The sequence below is a fragment of the Triturus cristatus genome, chromosome 5_1, assembly GCF_964204655.1.
Source record: "Triturus cristatus chromosome 5_1, aTriCri1.1, whole genome shotgun sequence".
Lineage (NCBI taxonomy): Eukaryota > Metazoa > Chordata > Amphibia > Caudata > Salamandridae > Triturus > Triturus cristatus.
In genome coordinates this window covers 363,745,274-363,764,826 of record NC_140587.1, presented here as the reverse complement: position 1 = coordinate 363,764,826, position 19,553 = coordinate 363,745,274, and the positions used below count along the sequence as shown (strand labels likewise).

At 42.7% G+C, this 19,553-nt stretch overlaps 1 protein-coding gene across 2 annotated transcripts in view; it reads left to right on the top strand.

Moving 5' to 3' along the window:
* The window catches only part of LOC146830894 (fibrocystin-L-like), a 1,907,335-nt gene that overhangs the window by 1,308,126 nt on the left and 579,656 nt on the right, over positions 1-19,553 (top strand). For both annotated transcript variants that reach the window (XM_085605084.1, XM_085605082.1), the window contains exons 46-47: positions 3,439-3,568; positions 5,989-6,118. In XM_085605084.1, the coding sequence (XP_085461210.1) occupies positions 3,439-3,568; positions 5,989-6,118 (260 nt within the window). The remainder of the gene's footprint in view (positions 1-3,438; positions 3,569-5,988; positions 6,119-19,553) is intronic.

Below are 19,553 nucleotides of genomic sequence, written 5' to 3'. Positions count from 1 at the left end.
ACTGCTGGGAGGACTCTGCACCCACCCCTCCTGTGTCTGGGCACTGCTGAGAGGATTCTGCACACACCCCTCCTGTCTCTGGACACTGCTTGGAGGACTCTGCACCCACCCCTCCTGTCTCTGGATATGTACGCTTAGAACATACACGGGTGTGGGTTCGCTCCATGCATACGAGGTGGGGGTAGGGTCCGTACATACACTGTTGGGGTGGGGGTACGGGTCGTACATACAGTGTTGGGGTGGGGGTACGCTCCATGCATACGCGGGTGAGGGTACGGGTCGTACTTACACTGTTGGGGTGGGTGGTACGCTCCATACGTACGTGGGTGAGGGTAAGGGTCGTACATACACGGTGGGGGTACGCTCCATGCATACGCGGGTGAGGGTACGGGTCGTACTTACACTGTTGGGGTGGGGGTACGCTCCATACGTACGCGGATGAGGGTACGGGTCGTACTTACACTGTTGGGGTGGGGGGTACGCTCCATACGTACGCGGGTGAGGGTACGGGTCGTACATACACGGTGGGGGTACGCTCCATGCATACGCGGGTGAGGGTACGGGTCGTACTTACACTGTTGGGGTGGGGGGTACGCTCCATACGTACGCGGGTGAGGGTACGGGTCGTACTTACACTGTTGGGGTGGGGGTACGCTCCATACGTACGCGGGTGAGGGTACGGGTTGTACATACACGGTGGGGGTACGCTCCATGCATACACGGGTGAGGGTACGGGTCGTACTTACACTGTTGGGGTGGGGGGTACGCTCCATACGTACGCGGGTGAGGGTACGGGTCGTACATACACGGTGGGGGTATGCTCCATGCATACACGGGTGAGGGTACGGTTTGTATTTACACTGTTGGGGTGGGGGTACGCTCCATACGTACACGGGTGAGGGTACGGGTCGTACATACACGGTGGGGGTACGCTCCATGCATACGCGGGTGAGGGTACGGGTCATACTTACACTGTTGGGGTGGGGGGTATGCTCCATACGTACAGGGGTGAGGGTACGGGTCGTACTTACACTGTTGGGGTGGGGGGTATGCTCCATACGTACGCGGGTGAGGGTACGGGTCATACATACACGGTGGGGGTATGCTCCATGCATACGCGGGTGAGGGTACGGGTCGTACTTACACTGTTGGGGTGGGGGGTACTCTCCATACGTACGCGGGTGAGGGTACGGGTCGTACTTACACGGTTGGGGTGAGGGTACGGGTCGTACATACACTGTTGGGGTGGGGGTATGCTCCATGCATACGCGGCTGAGGGTACGGGTCGTACTTACACTGTTGGGTGGGGGGTACGCTCCATGCATACGGGGGTGGGGGTACGGTCCGTACATATCCGTACCCACGCTATGGAATGCTTGTGCGGGCCGTACCCAGGCCTTTGCCACGTGGGTACAGCCGTCCCGCCATTGCTGGGGTGACGTAGGTGTGGGCGTGGTACGACTCGTACCCACGCTCTTAAGGCGTGGGTACGGGACATACCTGTATTGTTGTGTTGCCGGTTCGCGTCGTCAAGCACTTCCGTTGTGGCGGACGCTGGCTTTGCTGGACACGCCCCCACCCCCTCATAGTGACCAGGGCCTGGGGGTCAGGTATGTCCAGGGCATGTGTGCTGTGTGACTTTGGTGGGGGTTTTGTGGCCTGCCCCTGGTCCTGCCCTCCCCCCTTTCCCCCCCCCTTTCACCCCCCTTTGTTGTTCTGACCTTCTGCGGCGTCTGCGTCGTAACCTGTAGAGGAGGTCGACTGCTATGAGGGCCGGGATGACACGTAGGTTCGGGTCCATGTCTGTCCGTCGCGTGCAGGTGCTCCTTGTTCGCGTCGTCCTGATTTCCCGGCAGTTTTTGGCTGCCGGGAAATATTGTCCGTGCGGGATGACGTCGGTGCAAATCGTAATTCCAGGCTGCGTGCGTCCTGACGTCACGTCGGCGCTTTCCCGGATCACATTTGTATGTTTATTTTCGTCGGTCGGGGTTTTGTACGATCCGTACGGAAATGGTGTTTCCGTGCGAATCGTAATTCCTTGTTTGTATATTTTTGAGCCCGGGTACGCGTCGGACGGAGAATATGCTCCGTCCGACGGTTCGTACCCGGTTTTTACCGGATCGTGATCGGCACCTACATGTTGTTGTTTCCAGGAGGCCTTTCCCCCTGTGTTTATAACCTTATTATCACTCCACAGGCCTCCTCCTGATTCACCAGGACTACAACTTTGACTGAGAAAACCTTCACGCCCGCAGATATTAACCGAAATCTGCACTTGGGTAAGCTTTTTTACCCTCATAGAGAACAGTCCTTTTCTGCCTGATCTCTGAGCACACACCCTAAACTAGCTTTTATTCATTCCGTTGGCTGTATACCCATCTGCACTGTCCTGAGGAAGACCCGCTGTGACGCTTATTATATTTTGCGCAGTACACGGGGTCGAAACGTCAACGCACCCGTATATGTCTACACAAATGCTTCTGATCACAGATTAATTCACATAGGATCTTGTAGCATTTGTGAAAAACCATAAAGACATATCAAGAAATAATGTACCTTTCTATTCTACTTCTTCACTTTTGCCGCATTTGAAATATATTGCATATACTATTTATCATCACATGTCACTTTATCACCACAAGTCACCAATATTTTGCTCTTTTGAACTTATGTATTACGTCAGCCCATACTACTTTATTCCCTTAAATTACCCAATTGCAAACATTTTGTTGGTGTGTGCTTTTTTCTTTTTTTCCCTCATTTATCTGATATCTGTTACATGTAATGAATATTTTTTGAACTTTCTAAAAGAAATTAGAAATTCCCGACAGAACCATTGTATTTATATAATACGCCCACCCAGGTTCTGAGGGACACCGGGTCACCCCATTATTTGTGCTCAATGTATTAGGATACTGACATGATCTTAAACTTTACTTGAACTCAGTAATTCTTTAGCTGAATACTGCGGAAAAATTGAAAAAAAACACACAAATAGCCTTATATATAGTAGAACCGACAAGCAGAAGAGTCTAGCTCCAATTTATATATATTATTATAAGCAATAGGTGAAACTTATGATCTATTTAAAAGAATTGATGTATAAGGTATAGAGGTGCTTGTTTTTTAAATTTATTTTGCGTTATTCGTATATGAAATACGTCCTTACTCTTGCCTACATGCAAGCATTGCATTGGATGCATGGGCCTTTGTTCCTACTGACATTCTTGTTTTGCTACTTAAAATTCTTTATTGTTGACTGTTCTATTGTTCTAATTAAAATTCTGATATAGGGACCAACCTGTCACAGACCACCAGCATTCCAATATCATCAACACTGGCTGCTTGTGGAATCCTTGACAGTTAAAAGAACACGTTCTGCATTAAATATTGTGTGACTAAACATTAAGCTTTCTGTTTTCTATGTGTTTAATGTAGATTGGGACAGAAGATGCCCCCTTTCAACACAAGGCAATAATCACACTTCACGGGCATCTGCGTTCTAAAGAACTTCCACTTTATGGAGCAAAGACTCTTGCAGTAAGAGGAGGAATCCTTGACCTTCATGGTAAGATTTCTAGATCTGAAGCCCTCTCTGTCATTTAGCATGGTTTAATACACAACAGTTGAAAATAAAACTTACGCAGTGTATACATAATAAAAACTTAAAGCATATCAGATATTACCTAAGGGCAAAGAATATTCTACTCTGCCTATAATTTCTACTTTTCAGATACATTTAAGATACAGAGGAGTGGGCATGATACTTCTTTCACTTGAGAATTCTTCTACACTCAATTTTCCAAGCTAAAAAACAGATTGCTTGACCAGATTACATCTGCTAAATACTCGGACTCTAAATGTGAATATGTAGATCATTATCATGTCCTTACTGCACATAATCAAAATCCCACTCCAATATACAAAATATTTAATATTTTAATGATCCAAATTAGAACAAAACTGCAAAACAATCTAATACGGGGATCCAGAGATTTCAATTTTTAAAGTTTGAAAATTCAATGGCAAATACCACAATAGGACAACTGTTTGTGCTAGGCTGGGAAAAGGGTTTGCTTTGAGGCCAACAGCAATGTAGTGTGGGTTGCAATCAGAGACCAGGTTCATCCCAGTCATACGTTCTACTTTCTGACTTAGTCTCTCAATTGGAAGTCAAAGTAGCCCATAGGGCAAGGCTGCAGGCTGTATCCGATAAGGGTTCAACGAGGCTGGATAGACTTCAGATGAAGTCCTGGTGAAACCATTGACTCTTGGCATAAGATCTCAGAGTTGGAGATATTCAAATTCACAGCCAAGGAAAGTCTCTCGCTAGCCTGATGCTTTTGGCACCCTCACCTTGTGAAGACTTCGGTCTAAGTCACTTTTCCGGAGGTCGGATTCCTACAGTTTGGCAATACTGCAAGCTGTTGCCGAACACAACTCCACTAGGCCAGATACCTTCTCTGCAATGTCCCACTGAAATGGATTTGCTTCTGCAGAAGAGCTCCAAGTGGGAACAACCTGAATCTTTGGCCCAGCAGAAAGACACGTTCATCAGATTGACTTGGTAGGTCAGTCCTGAACTTTGGTAGGCTCTCCAAGCAAAAGTCCTTGAAAAAGTCCCAGCTTTTAGAGTTAGGCACAAGCAGTACTCTCTGACACTTATCTAAGGGCAATGGGACCTTAGGGACACCACTTGGGAGTCAGGACTCACTTCAGTAGAAGCCACCAGCAGAGTCCAGGGCAGGTCCAGTTGGAACTGGTCAGCAGGGCTCTTCAGGAAAGTGGTTCCAGTGGTTGCAGGTTTTGTGTCCCTGTAGCTTAACAATCAGTCAGTGAACTGACCCTTGGAGTCCACTTCTCAGTTCTTGGTACAAGTGGGTGCAGGCCAGGCCCTTGTGAGTTTGCACACATTTCACAGTAGCATGTGCAGTCTTTTTTATGTGTTCCACAGGTTCAGAGGTCTTCTTAAGTGGGCTGGGAGTGTCATATTTATGCTGAGTACCAGCCTGTGAGATGGGGGAACTTCTGGCTACTCCCTAACCTATGAGGCAGTTGATATCAGGGGTGACCCTAGACACATCTGCAGCAAATCATCTGTGATCTGCAGCACCTTCTCTGTAACAATGTAATTTACCCCACTGGGCTGATCGGAACCTTACTTCGCCTGTGCAGAGCTCCCACTGCCCACTCAGAGGTGTGGCTATGAAGCCCTCCCTTGTGGTCACTCAAAACCGGTTCTGGGGCAACTCCTCTCCTACTGGGATTGGTGCCTTGATGGCTAGTAGGACAATGAAGCAGGAAGGCCCAGATGTGAACTACATGTGCTTGTGACAGAGTATGCTTTATTTGAAGATAATTAAGTTCAACAGTCAGATTACACTGAACACTGGCAGAAAGGCACGTTTGGCTCAGGCAGAGAAATCCCAAATTTCTAAAAGTATCATTTGAAAAATAGTAATCAGAAAGATTGTACTATATACTAGGGACTCATAGGTAACTTAAATATGCCAATCAGCATTGTAGCCAATTTTTACATATTTTAGGAGTCAGAGCACGTTTCACTGGGGCCTGGTTAGCGGTAACCCAGTGTGCAGTCAAAAACCAACAGCATGAGTTGAAAGCAAATGGGGTTGACCATGCAAAACAGGCATGTACAAGTGCCACATGTATTACATGTAGTCATAAAAACCTACTTCATTCCTGAAAGATTGATATCAAAGACAGGGTACAAACAAAAGCAATTTAGCAATGTTGATTAGATTGTGTTAATGATCCATATTTCAATGACTTTTTCTTATCTTTTCAACATTACCAAATATTTCAGTTGCATAGTCAAAGTTTTAGTGTATTTGAGCTAGCTAATACACTCACACTTATCTCACATAGCTGTACATGGACACTTACTGGAACATTCAGTTGGAGTTCAAACAATCGAAAATAATTCCAAATATGTTAAAAGCAACAAACTAGTCTTTTTTACCATAGGCTTGCCAGTCCCTGTGACTTGGACTCGATTGGCTTGGACAGCTGAAGCAGGGTCATCTACTCTGATTTTACAAGATGCTGTAACATGGAAGGTCGGAGATGAAATTGTTATTGCATCCAGTGGAAACAGGTATTTTATTATTATTAATATTAATTGCCATTTGCCATTCACAGCTACCCATCGGGTTTCCTGGTGCTAAGCACTGCAAGGCGCTTCTGAAGACACTACGATTTAAAGAGCCATGTTTTTAAGAGTTTGTGTAGTGCATTAGAGAGGTGCAATTCCGCATATACTGAAGCAAGGCTTTCCACAGTTTTGGACCTAGATAAATAAAGGGACGTTCACCTGAACGTACCCGGTGTATTTTAGGCTCACAGTTTCATCTCTGGTTGACGGATTTTAAAACTTGGGAAGGAATATACTGAGAAACCAGCTCTTGTGTATATTTTGGGTCAAGCCCTGCCTTAGCTTTGAACATGAAGCAGAGGGCTTTGAATTGTGTTCTTTTTCCAATCGATAGCCAGTGTAGCTCTCGGAGAATGGGGGAGACAGCAGCCCTGCTTTATCAGTTTATTAATTTAATTGATTTAGATATCTACTGAAATTAGTAAATTTACTTAATTACCATAAATTCATCCAGTGGTAATACAATGGAAAAAAGGATTTAAAAAATGTATATACATTGTTACAGACAAATTCATTTGGCGGAGAATTAATAAGAGCCATCATATCCTTCGCTGTAAGTAAATTTTTCCTAAAACAGACATTAGTAAATTTTATTAAAAACCATAAATTCCCCCTGAAGACATTATTACTAAAAATATAGGATTTACGAAACAATGTGGAGCTTCTCCTATCTCTCTGTTTGGACATATATGTATCATATGAACTAGATTCTGTTCCCTTCCATTACAAAGATTACAATTTCCTGCTTCTCCAGTAGAGTTATCCCAATGTTTGCTATCGGAGTTCTGAGGCAGAAACCGCAAACGAAGCAGAATAATGCTTCACCGCACACTATGTGCAAGAGTGAATTTCAAACACTTCTGATAGATCTTATACTCAAGAGAAGCAGAATAAGACCTATACTGAGATAGCTGTGAACAACTGGCTAAGTCTAAATCAAACCTAAGATGTGGGGTCATATTTTTTAAAAAGATTTTTGGGTGAGCCAGCGACCAGGTCAGTAAGAGTGAGATTGTACACTTAAAGTGTGAGAAAGCTACTGCGAGATTTTTGTTGTATGTATTATCACCCGAGCCACTTTCAAAAGTTTCAAGTTTTAGTAAAGCTCTTGCTGTATCTTTTTCTGCATGTAGCATATTATATGCCCACCTAATTGTATTGACCAGAATATTTGATAGGGACAGTCCTAGAGTGGCCTGATTAGTATTTGTTATTTTCCGTAGAAATGTCCCTCCATATTTATGCAAAAAATTCAATATTTTTTTTGGAAAATATTCTAGGACATATGTCAGAGTAGGTGGGATCTTTATTCGATACATTTCTATGAGAGCTTGGAAATTTCTCTTTCCTGAATAAGTGTACAGATTTCCTTAAAGCATTTACATGGGATGTAGCTTTTGTTTCTAGGTGGCGCAGATGTGAGAAATTTTCCAATGTCTGTGAGAATATTCTCCCTAAGTATACATACTCTTTTTTCCATTTCTACTAATTAAGCACCTAGTTTCCAATTAAAATGAGTATGATGCTTCTTTCTCCTAAAAGGGACCACTTTTGTCTTCAAAATATTTATTTTCAAGAAGTTTTTTTGTGTAAGCGAGAAGAGCATCTAAACTATTTATAGACAGATCGTTAGGTCAAGGATGACAATGTCATTGGCGTACATTAGGGTATGTACTTTATGTGAGGCTATTTTAGGTGGATTTTTTTAATACCTTCTAGACATACCGGCAAGTCACGTACATACAAGGAAAATAGCAAGGGGGCCAACAGACAGCCTTGTTTAAGGCCGTTTGAGGTAGAGATCCTATCAGTTAGGCCCTTTTCTTCTCCCATCTACACTTTACACCACATTGCAGTATGTAGGACCACAATTAATCTTAATAATACACCTGGGACCCCCATTTTCATCAGCTTCCTCCATAGACAGGGCCTGTTGACCTTTATGGAAAGCTGTATGAAAGTCTACAACATATCTGTCAATTATTGATTGTAGGAGTGCGATAATGTCAATTACTAAGTGCTTGGACGAAATCCTGCCTGTGCCATTGGAATCACCCCCCTTGAGAAAGCCCAGTCCTTCAGATGGTCCAGGATGCTTGCTGCAAAGATATTCCCGATTGCTTTCAACAGAGTTAGCCTGTAATTGATCGGAGAGAGTTTTGTGCCCTTTTTCAAAAGGAGATGACAATGCTACCGATCCACGATTTTGGATCTTCTTCTTCTTGACCGTTTGTCAATTTCCACAGATTTTTTGACAGGGTTCTTCTGAATTTGCCGCCTTATAGACCTCTAGTAGATACTTTTCCCAATCATTTAGAGAGACTGGGTTTGCTGTTGGGAGTTTTTGGGCACCGTTTGCTTTTGCAATTAGACACTAGAACTGTTGCCTATTTTTTGGAGAAGTTGATAACTGCAAGTTGATCTAGTTTTTATCCATAGATTCTTTTTTACAATTGGTAATTATTTTGCTAAAGGACCTTGGGGACCAAGAAACCCTCCTGGTACTTTCTATAAGTCTTACTTTCTGAGAGCTGGTTAGAGTCCCTACCCCCTTCCCACACTATTCTTCAAAGACCATTGCTACTTAAAAAACCATAGCAATTCACTGAAAAAATCAAAGGTTACAGGTAAGTTATGGTTAGGAATTAGCATTTAAAAAACCTTATAAATTCCCAGAAAAAAACAAAGGTTACAGGGCTGTTATAGTAAGAGATAGGATCAAAAACCTCAGATATTCACTGAAAAAAACAAAGGTTATAGGGACATTATAGTTAGGCTGATATTTCACCCCTACAAAACCAGAGATTTTCAGCAGTTATAGTTAGCTGAGCTAACTATAACTCCCGTTCCCACAATGCATTGCTTAATACCTCACATACTACATCACTCATGATATGGTCAGTGACATCACTGATGACATCACTGATTAAATAATCTGATGACTGTGAGTGTTTCAAAAAAGTTTGTGTGTTAAATATATATACACCAAGGTGTATTGATGAATCAGTGGGTCTATGTGTGCTTGTATGGAAGATTTAGTGGGTGTGTGACTGACTGTATAAGTGAATGATTATTCATGTCTCAGTGACTGTATGGGTGAGTGAGGAATGTGTGGGTATGTCTGTATCAGTCTGTCAGTTGGTGTGTAAGTGGCTGCATGGGATTGGTGAGTAGGTACATGTATGGCTAAATGGGTTATTGATTGGTTGTCTGAGTACCTGTATGGGTGTATGAGTGTCAGTGTAGGTGGGTGAGGGTGTGTGTGACTCCCTGCATGGATAAGTGAATGGATAAATCACTGGCTGTATGGGTTCATGAGTGCACCTTGGAGGGGCTGTATGGGTGAGTGAGTGTGCGTATGGCTGTGTCGGTGAGTGAATGGATGTGTCCTTGGTATATGGGTGAGTAACTGCATATGTGAAAGGCACTATAATTGAGTGTTGGATTATATAAGTGACTGTATATATGAGTGAGTAATTGTGAGTGGCTATATGGGTGAGTGCATGCTTGTGTCAGTGACTGTATAGGCGGGTAAGTTGGTTAGTATCTGTATGACTAAGTGAGTTGGTTTGTGTATAACTGTATAGGTGAGTAAGTGGCTGAGTGACTAACTGTGGGTGAGTGAGTAGGTGTGTGATTAGCTCTATGGGTGACTGAGAGTGTGTGATTGGCTGTGTGGCTACATGAGTAGATATATCAGTGGCTTTATTAGTGAGTGAGTTGGTATATGAGTGGCTGAATGGGTGAACAAAGTGGATGTGTGTGTAGACGTATGAATCAGTGAGTGGGTATGTAAGTACTGGTATGGTTGTGTAAATAGTTTTGAGAATGGGTAGTGTGGATGTTGGAGTGGTGTATGAAAGGTTATATGGGGTGTGAGTGGGTGTGTCAGAGATTCTGTGGCTGATGTCATTTGAGATGTAATCAGTGATGTCACTGACAATGTCATGAGTGAGGTAATATATGAGGTCATAAGCAGTGCATTGCATGGGAGTGAGATATAGTTAGCTCAGCTAACTATAACTTCTGAATTTTTCTGGTTTTGTATGAGTGAAACATTAGCCTAACTATAACATCCCTGTAACCTTTGTTTTTTTCAGTGAAATTCTAAGGCTTTTAAAAAAAATGTATTTGCTAACTATGACGTACACTTCAAACTGATGTTTTTCATATGTATTTCTAGAAGAACCATCGCTAAAACCTATTTTTCATATTCGCAGTGAGGCCTGAGATTGTGATGACATCGGTAATCCTTATCCCTGCGGTTACGCCGCAAAAGCAGAAAGCAAAAGCAGGAATTCAATAGCCACCATCATATAAAAAAATTCTAACTATGTAATTCATTCTAACCATCGGAGTACATAACTCACTAGATAAATAAATCTATAAAAAAACATTTATCAATATCTCTTTAACAATATATTAATGATTAATTGATTTTTTTATATTTTCACCAATATTTGATAGTTGCGATGTCCCTACGATGGTACATCGGGAGCTGCGCTGGTGGTCGCAGAGCCGTTGCGAATATTGTGCGTCATTAAAAAAATCACCTTGACCGCTTAAGCGGGCTTTCGCTCAGATTTTCAGCCCCAGGAACCGTTCCTGATAGATAAAATGACAGGTGCAACTTTCTATTCAGGGAGCGTCCAGTCAGTCAGAGCATTCCCTTTGGTGTGTTAACCACGAAACCACTGCGAAATGTCCACAGCCAGAGATATTACTATAATTTCAAACTTCACTTTCTCAACAAGTACTGAATGGATTTACACAAATAAGCAGAAGGCTATTCCTTGAACAAAACCTACCTCCCTGCCAAATTTGGTGTTCAGTGGTTCGGGCTGTCGCCAGTAGGTAGTTATAGTTAGGACCTAGTTTCCTAGGAAAAGCGTTTTTTCATTTGCCAATATCTGTGGCGCTGTTTGACGAATCCTCACAAAAGTTTCAAAACTAACGTCCGGCTCTGGTCAGCTCCTGTCTTGAGAGCATCAGGGTGATTCTTCAAGCGGGGGAAGAGAAAAAAGGGGGGTCCCAAAACACATATTATCCATGTTAATTTCCATAGCGAACTTTAGACAGAGCTACAGCCGAAGTGCTGAACGGAATTACACCAAATTTGGCAAAACGGTAGCTCTTGGTTTAGAAAGCGTTCTTTTTGTTAAATGGTGTAAATCCATTCGGTAGTTCCTGAGAAATTCCCAAAATAAAACACATCGATATCTGGTGACTGTGGTGGGTCCGTGAACCCTCCCGAGCACGAGCTTGATTCTGATTGGCTGCCAACACTCCAAACCAAGAAGCGTTGGCAATCATCTTGTGACTCGGTAAAATTGAGTCACAAGAAAAAAACACCCTGACACTCCAGGCCTGGTCAGGGGTGGGCCCCAAATTTTTTTTAAAAATATATATTTTCGGTCGGAGTCCCGCCGGGTGCGTGAATCCGGAAGAAAAAAAAAACAACAAAGCACGGGCTCCCGCGCTTTGTTGCTTTTAAGCCCCTGGGTAGGCCAGGTCCCGTGGGCAATTTTCTAATTGTGATGCTCCGGGACCGCCAGCATCTCAGGGCTTGGTTATTACAGGGGGCACATGGCCCCCCTGCAGCCTGGGGAACTGCCACCTCCCCGGGGCTTTTAATATAAAATGCATAGGGGCTCCTGCCTCCCCATGCTGTCCTGGGGACCGCCACCTCCCTGCGGAATTCCATAATTAAGAGCGGGGGGTCTTGCGGGCCCCCCAAGCTCTGCAGACAGCCACCTCACCTGGCTTAAATTCAATTTATAAAGTGTGGGGAGGGGCTCCTACCCTTCCCCACACCGCCCCTGGGACCACCACCTCCCCGGGGAAAACTTTAAATTAATGGTGGGGGTCCGTTCCGGACTCCTGGCCCTTGGGGCCACCACCTCCCCGGGGCTTCAATCACGATGGGAGGGGAGCTGCGCAGCCCTCCTCCTGGAGCCCTCCTTGGCCCTGGGGATCGCTACACCCAGGGCTGGGTCCAACATTGTCCCAGGGTGCCCACCGTAGGACATTGCAGTTTGCAATGACAGGGTGGGAGCATTGCAATCTTTGCTTCGCTTCATGGAAGCGAGAGCAGGAAACCTGCTCTCGCTTCCATGAAGCGAAGCAAATTACTTTTGGACAAGGGAAGCTGCATGTCAGCAGCTCCCCTTGTCCAAAGACAATGCTGGTTCCTGCAGGAGGTGGGGAGCTGGCAGGGATCGCAGGGGCATTGGGACACGAACCCCGGTCTCCAACCTGACTGTTTGCCCCTGGGGATGGGGTCCCCGGGTCGGATACTGAGTAATGAATGTGAGGCATTTTTTTTCTCTCGATTTTGGAGTTGCAAAATCTTTGAGGCTCCCAGCGCGGCCCCCTTGTGTAACATCACAGTGGGTTCACAGATTCCCCTTAAATAAATAATTTAATAGTTTTAATTTAGAAGGTACTGTTGCATTTGTGAAGTTTTTTTATAGTGTTAGTGAGATTGAAGTTCATAATCACGTTAAATTTCATTACGTTTGTAGTAATATGTAAAAAATCAAAATAAATAAACTTGAATAGTGTATTGTGTTGTAGTACATTGAATTAGTGCTTATGTTTTTCGGATTTGTGACAAGATCGCAAATCCAAGTTTTTATTCTTTTTAAAGTATGTATGTTTTTAAAAACAATAAGATTTACTGTTGGGTTATAGGGTGGCTCTAAAAAGAGCCCATGTTTTCATTCTGACTTTGTTGAAGCTACATGTAAGTGGGAATCTACAACTTAAGGGTGTTGGGAAGCACTCTGTTCCCTTCATCTGTGAAGTGAACTCCATCACTTCTGTAGATGTCATCTATATCAAAACATAAATTGTTGTTATAGATGGAGCCCATCCTATGGTCTCTGAGGTAAGCAGAAACCGCTTTATTGACATTCTTCCTAGCTTTCTCAAACTGTGGACAGAATTGATTTGACCACTTCCAGTACTGTCTTTGGCATATATTAGAGTATACAAAGACAGTTCGAGGCAAAAGCAATATCAATTGTGCAAACGTATCCTTCATTAGCTTTTCCAAGCCTACCCCAGTTAATGTGCCTAGGGCATTGCCACCACAGTGCAAAGTCATGAGGCCAGGGGGTTGGAGATGCAAAGAGGTTTTAACCAAAGGCATCAATTGGAGCCACTTTAATCCTCTCTGTTCAATCCATGTAATATCCACAATTTTGCAAACCAAGGCCTTTGCAATACCTCTGTGCTCAGCATTCATTTTGCACCAGAAAACATAGCTGTGCCTTACAATCCACATTGTATGCATTTTGAAGGGATGTCTAGAAGGAATCACGAGATGTCTGTAGCTCAGGTAGTCAGTTGGTAGAATGAGAGGTTTCTAAAATTGGGGACAAGATGCTATTTTTGAAAAAACAGATAACTGATTGGCTGTTCATGAACATTGTACACTCAAAAATAGGATGCATGTTACTTTCCTAAAGAAACATGTTTCTGATTGGTTATTATAAAATCTTTGAAAGGTACAGTAGATAGGATTAGCTAATATTTTCCAAAGGTCAACCATACCTGCTATTTGCATTTGTAAGCTATTGTGCTGAATTTAAAAATATGTTGACCTGCCAGTACAGTTAAATGTTGCTGAAAGTGTTACTATGGAAACTGGGATTCAGCAAAAAGGGGAAAGGGTTCAAACTTTACAGTGGATTGAAAATGTGAAATAGTCTTCTGCGTGATATCTTGATGCCCCTACTTACCGAGGAAGATTGTTCCGATCTCGAATTCGACATCACATATGCGGAGGTTGAAAAAGCCATTCATGACCTGCGGCGAGGAAAAGAGCGGGCCCTAGTGGTTTGCCCATTGAACGGTTCAAGTTTACGGCGAACACCTCACCGAAATGTATCGCGAAAGTAAAAAGGGAGGTATCCTTCCTCAGGACCAGAGACTTGCCAATATCATAGTCATTCATAAAGGGAGGAAGCTAGCCTATAAGTGTTCATCCTATAGGCCCATTTCGTTGCTTAATTGTGAAGCGAAAATCCTGGCGAAGCTTCTCGCCACTCACCTGCTCAGAGTCCTCACCCGCCTGGTCCATCCGGACCAATCGGTATTTATGCCCACTCGTAATACCTCCCTCAACCTGCGTAGGCTCCATGGTGTGCTGTGCCGGGTTCATACGATCAGGGAAGACGCTGTTGTGGTATCCCAGGATGCTGCCTTGGCATTCAACACCATCAAGTGGCCCTACATGTTCGCAGTGCTCCACAAACTGGGTTTTGGGCCTGAATTTATCAACTGGATACGGCTCTTATACCATCGACCTCTTGCTCAAGTGATTGTCTATAATAGGAAGTCTCCCGTTTTTGTTCTCAGCAGGGGCACCAGACAGGGCTGCCCCCTGTCACCGCTTCTGTTCGCCCTGGGCTTAGAGCCTTTGGCGACATGGATCAGGGGCCTCAAATGGACATCAGGCTGCGAGGACCGCATATCTCTATATGCGGATGATATCTTGCTATACTTGGCCTCCCCAGTGGCTTCCCTCAATGTAGTTCTGGACATATTCTGTGTGTTTGGTAGGTTCGCGGGGTATACGATAAACTGGTCTAAGTCGGTGCTTTACCTCCTTTACGGCGATCGGTCTCGGCTTTCTCGGGGCTGCCAACTAGCAGAGGCAGTTAATGGCTTTAAATACCTGGGGATCTGGGTCTCAAAACATTTATCTAGCTTTCACAACAATAATCTTCTGCCGCCTCTAGCGTGTCTTAAATCAGATGTCCAACACTGGAAATCGCTTCTATTGAAGCTTCTGGGGTGCGCGGCCCTATTCAAGATGATGTCTCTTCCCAGACTTTTATATGCACTGCAGAACACCCCACTCCCCCTCGCCACTTCGTATTTCAAGGAACTCGCTGTATTGTTCAAGACCTTCTGTGGGAGAGTAAACCACCCCGAATCGCCACACATAAACTCATGCTAGGATGGTTTGATCAGGGCATCGGGCTGCTGGATATCAAGCGCTATTATTGGGCTTCGCAACTCGCAGCCATTAATCTATGAATGTATAGACCACAAGATGACCCTGTCTACCAGATTGACAGATGGCTCCTCCCGGGGGGTGGCTTCGAGGGTGCTTTGTACGTACGATCCTTGAGGCCTGCATTGACTGGCCTGACAGGGCATGCGATCCACGTATGGAGGGTGGCTACCAGGAGTCTGGGTTGGGAGGGCAAACTTATACAGGCCACGCTGCTTTGGCACTGTGAGCAACTGGATAGGGGGATCCGTTTGAAGGGCTTCGACAGATGGGACCTTATAGGTATCTCCAAGGTGGGTGATTTGTGGAAGTCGAGGGAGGTGGTTCCTTTTCCCCCTGTTGCAGCAGGACTATGAGCTAGCCCAGTCTGAATATTTTAGATATCTCCAAATCAGGCATGCCCTGCTGGCGGTACTTCCTTGGGGGAGTGTACATCCTTAATCCTCCCCACTCGAATACAGGATCTTAGATGGTGACCTACCTGAGAAGGCCAAATACCTCATCCATAAAAAGCTAATTAACAACAAGGCGGATCCCTTGACCCGCTTGAGAGACAAGTGGGACCATGATGTGGCTGGTCTGGAGGACGAGGAATGGCAGGCGGCAGTGGCCTCCCGTCGTGAGGTGGCCATCTCCTCCCTGCTCCACCTGGTGCAACTAAAGCTTCTTCACAGATCCTATTTGTTGGGGCCCTTGATGCTTAGTATGGGTTACTCCCTGGATGGTGGTTGTGTGCGGCAATGCAAATAGGAAGGAACTTTCATCCACAATCTCTGGGAGTGCGCAGTGATCTAGGGTTACTGGGAGAGGGTGACACGCTGAGTGGAGGAGGTGTTGGGGCAACAGATTCACTGTAACATTAAGTTGGCCTTGTTGAACATTTGGGACCCTACTGATCTGAACTCCAGGGAACGTGTGTGGGTCACATTGGGACTGATGGTCAGCAAGAGGAATATTGCCTGGCTCTGGAAGGCTCATAGCCCGTGGAGTACAGCAGATTGGGCCAAAGATATGGACTGGTGCATGGTGACAGAAAAATCCATCTATGAAGCCAGGGGGTGCTCTAACAAATGGACGCAAATTTGGGTGAAGTGGAATGTATATCAGGGAGAAATGTTTGAACCTCCGAGGGCCAAAACAGATATCGCACTTGAGACCTAAGTATGTATAATTAGACTGTCAATTTCCTTTGGCGCTATATATGTGTCATGGAATCATTCATTGTGTAGTATATAAGACCAGATCGCATGCAACCGCTTTACCTATGTACCATGCCTTTTTTTTCAATAGAAAGAGTTATAAAAAAAAAATAATGTCAGAAACAATTGGAGGCGATGGAAAGTTACATCCTTGGCCATATCAAAAATAGGCATCCAAAGACAATGGAAAATGCAAGCGCCACCAAACAATACAGACTAATTTGTGAAAGGGATGTGCTTTCAAACTATTCCAATCTATCTCTGGGTCTCATCCATAGACTATAGGACAAGTTCCCCATCTTTGAACAAATTTAACTTGGGTGGGATGTGTAACCGCACTTTATGGAATAGTGCTATAAACCAAATTTGTATTTCATTACTGTTGACTGTTTGGAATGTTTGCTTGAATGTGATATCGGTGTTATTTTCCTTTAAGCATCTTATTACTTTTGCTTTTTCCTCAACAACCTCCATATTACTTTTATGAAGTGGGGTCAACTGTGTTTGCTTTTTCATAGTGGTTCTTCCTTCCTAGTGCCCCATTTCCCCACTTCATTACATTCTTTTTATATTCCCACCTTTTTCAATATTACAAATTGTATTTCTACTGTTCACTTATTTTGTGTGCTCTTCTTGTGGCACATCATCGCACAATATATACTGAAAGTGTAATCTTGTAGGTGTTATAGCAAGTAGATGTCTTGTTTTCCAAAGTTAAAATATCAATCCTACCAGATTATTGTATTACACAGCACACTTAGTTGTAAAGTTATGGGCTGCAGTTAACAAGCCCAAAATGTTTATTTTCCTTTACTGTAAATGCTATATGAAAGTCGACAGATTGATTTTTCTGATTCTGACCAGAACTAACTGTATTTCTCCTGTTCGAGATATGACTGTATTTTCTGCTGACTTAATAAAACTTTGTTTTGGAGAAAAAAAGAAAATGTGAAATAGAAACTTTAAATGTAAGTGACATGTCACTAAATAAGGTTGTCTAAGTCATTTTTATGTGTAGAACTAGTGTGTTGTTAAAAAAGTATACTAGTATTATTAGGAACAGGTTTTTTAACTCCCGAAAGGGTTTGCGGCTCTATCGTGATGCTAAACTGTGGCGCCACGGTGGAGTCTCGACTCCAGAAAATTACAGAACCAGTTTGAGCACTATTTGAAGACAGAAAGGGTTGATATGTCTAACTAATAGAAATGTTTTTCACAATTTGAAATAATGAAGGAAGTAATGTGATTTGTGACTTACGTTTATTTGTATGCAGAAAGAAAGGGAAAGTTTGCCATTACTGGTTTCACCTTGCTGAGAATGCTGCATGACATTTATGGTGTGCAAAAGAAAATCTTTAATGAGTTTGTGATACTTGATATTCTGCAAAAATATTTTAAATGTGAGTAAGAAATGTATAAGGTGTGTTATGAGGCAGTGCTTCTATCTTTGTAGTGTAATGTTTGAAATATGTTATCAAATGTACAGATGTCTATTGTAGTTTGTTTTATTGTAATGAAATGATATTTGAACTAGTTTGTGCAAAGTAACATGTGTAGATTGGCAGATGGATTAGTGATTATGGTAGTTTGTAGAAGTGTGTGGAAAGTTGCAGATGTAGTACGCCACATAATTGAAAGTGCATTATGGTGTAGTGACTGAGGTATATTCGTACTTACACTTGTATTTTTACATGTGTAGCTCGTATGGGTCTATGGAAACGCACACTTCCAATACGCCCCATAATTTTAGGTGTCTCATGAAATGGAAAGTGCAGTCTGTCAGGGTTAAGGGACTTTGCAGTCTTATGACTCAATTATGTGTCTTGCACGTGTATTCTTACATGTGTTATAGCTATAAAGATGGTAGAGGTACATTTTAAATATACTGCATAATTTTCAGTGTCTGCTTGAAATGGGGAGTTCAGTCTCTTAAGTTTTAAGTCCTGGATTGTTTTCTGAGTGAGATATGTCTGTGCTTCCACACGTATTCTCATACATTTTATGCATCTGAAGATGCAAGACATGTAAAACACAGCCATACTACTATTTGTATATTTCTTTTATATGTGTTGTCAGTAGCGAAAGGTACAGAGACATGCATGTATGTTTTCAGGAATATAGTGAGATTTACACGAGACATGTGAAGAGTTGCTGCTTTGTATTTGCCTAGGCCCTACACCCTGAGTATTACTAGAATGGTGAAGTAGCAGCAGAAAGTATGCTATAAGATATCTTGGTAGAGGAATTACTGATTAGGCTGTTTTGTATGAGTCGTTGCAAAGGTACACTTCAAATATACCACATAATTTTCGGTGTCTGTTTGATATGGTGAGACTTACACCAGAAACATGTGAAGGGTTGCTGCTTTGTTTTTAACTATTTAGTTCTTATGGTAGGTTACATATGTAAAGTATAATTTTCTAAATATTTGGGTTCTGGAGACATTAGCAATGCAAATAAAAATATTTGTTTATTTATAGATAAGAATATTTATATATATAATGATTTTAATAATATATAATGTCTTTTTAAAACTATTTTAACTTTTCTTTTTTTAGATATTAACAATTATTACTAATAAAGATTGAGTATTGCAAAAAAAGATCAGAAGAGAAAACAATTAACAAAAACTGTTCTATATAAAGGACAGAGAAAAGAAGAAATTAGATGAAATGTTACATTGAAGAAAAAGACTTCTGGTGAGAGAACTAAAGAGTTTGTTAAAAGACTTTTAAACAATATAAAGAATTTTCAAAATGTGGAAAAGGGAAAAGAAAGTTATACTACCAATTGGAAGGAAACAAAAAAAAGGACATATAAATAGCAAATCATGTTATGGGAAAACAATCCATGTTGAAAGAAGGCTGAAAGAATATAAAGACATAAGGAAGAGAATGTATAGAAGTAGAGTACTACAAAATGTATTGAAAGATTGTAAAACATATAAAAAAGATCAGTAACTTATGAGAAAAAAGCAACAGATTGAAAGTGTAGTAGATAAAGCTTTTGAATTGGAAGGAAAGTTATTTATATTGTTATTGAAGAGAATGAAAACATTGAATGAAACAGTCCACTTTATGAAGGAGAAAAGAAAAAGAAAAAGACTGGTTAATAGAAGTAACTTTTGCAAAACCTTTTCTGGTGAATGGAAGCA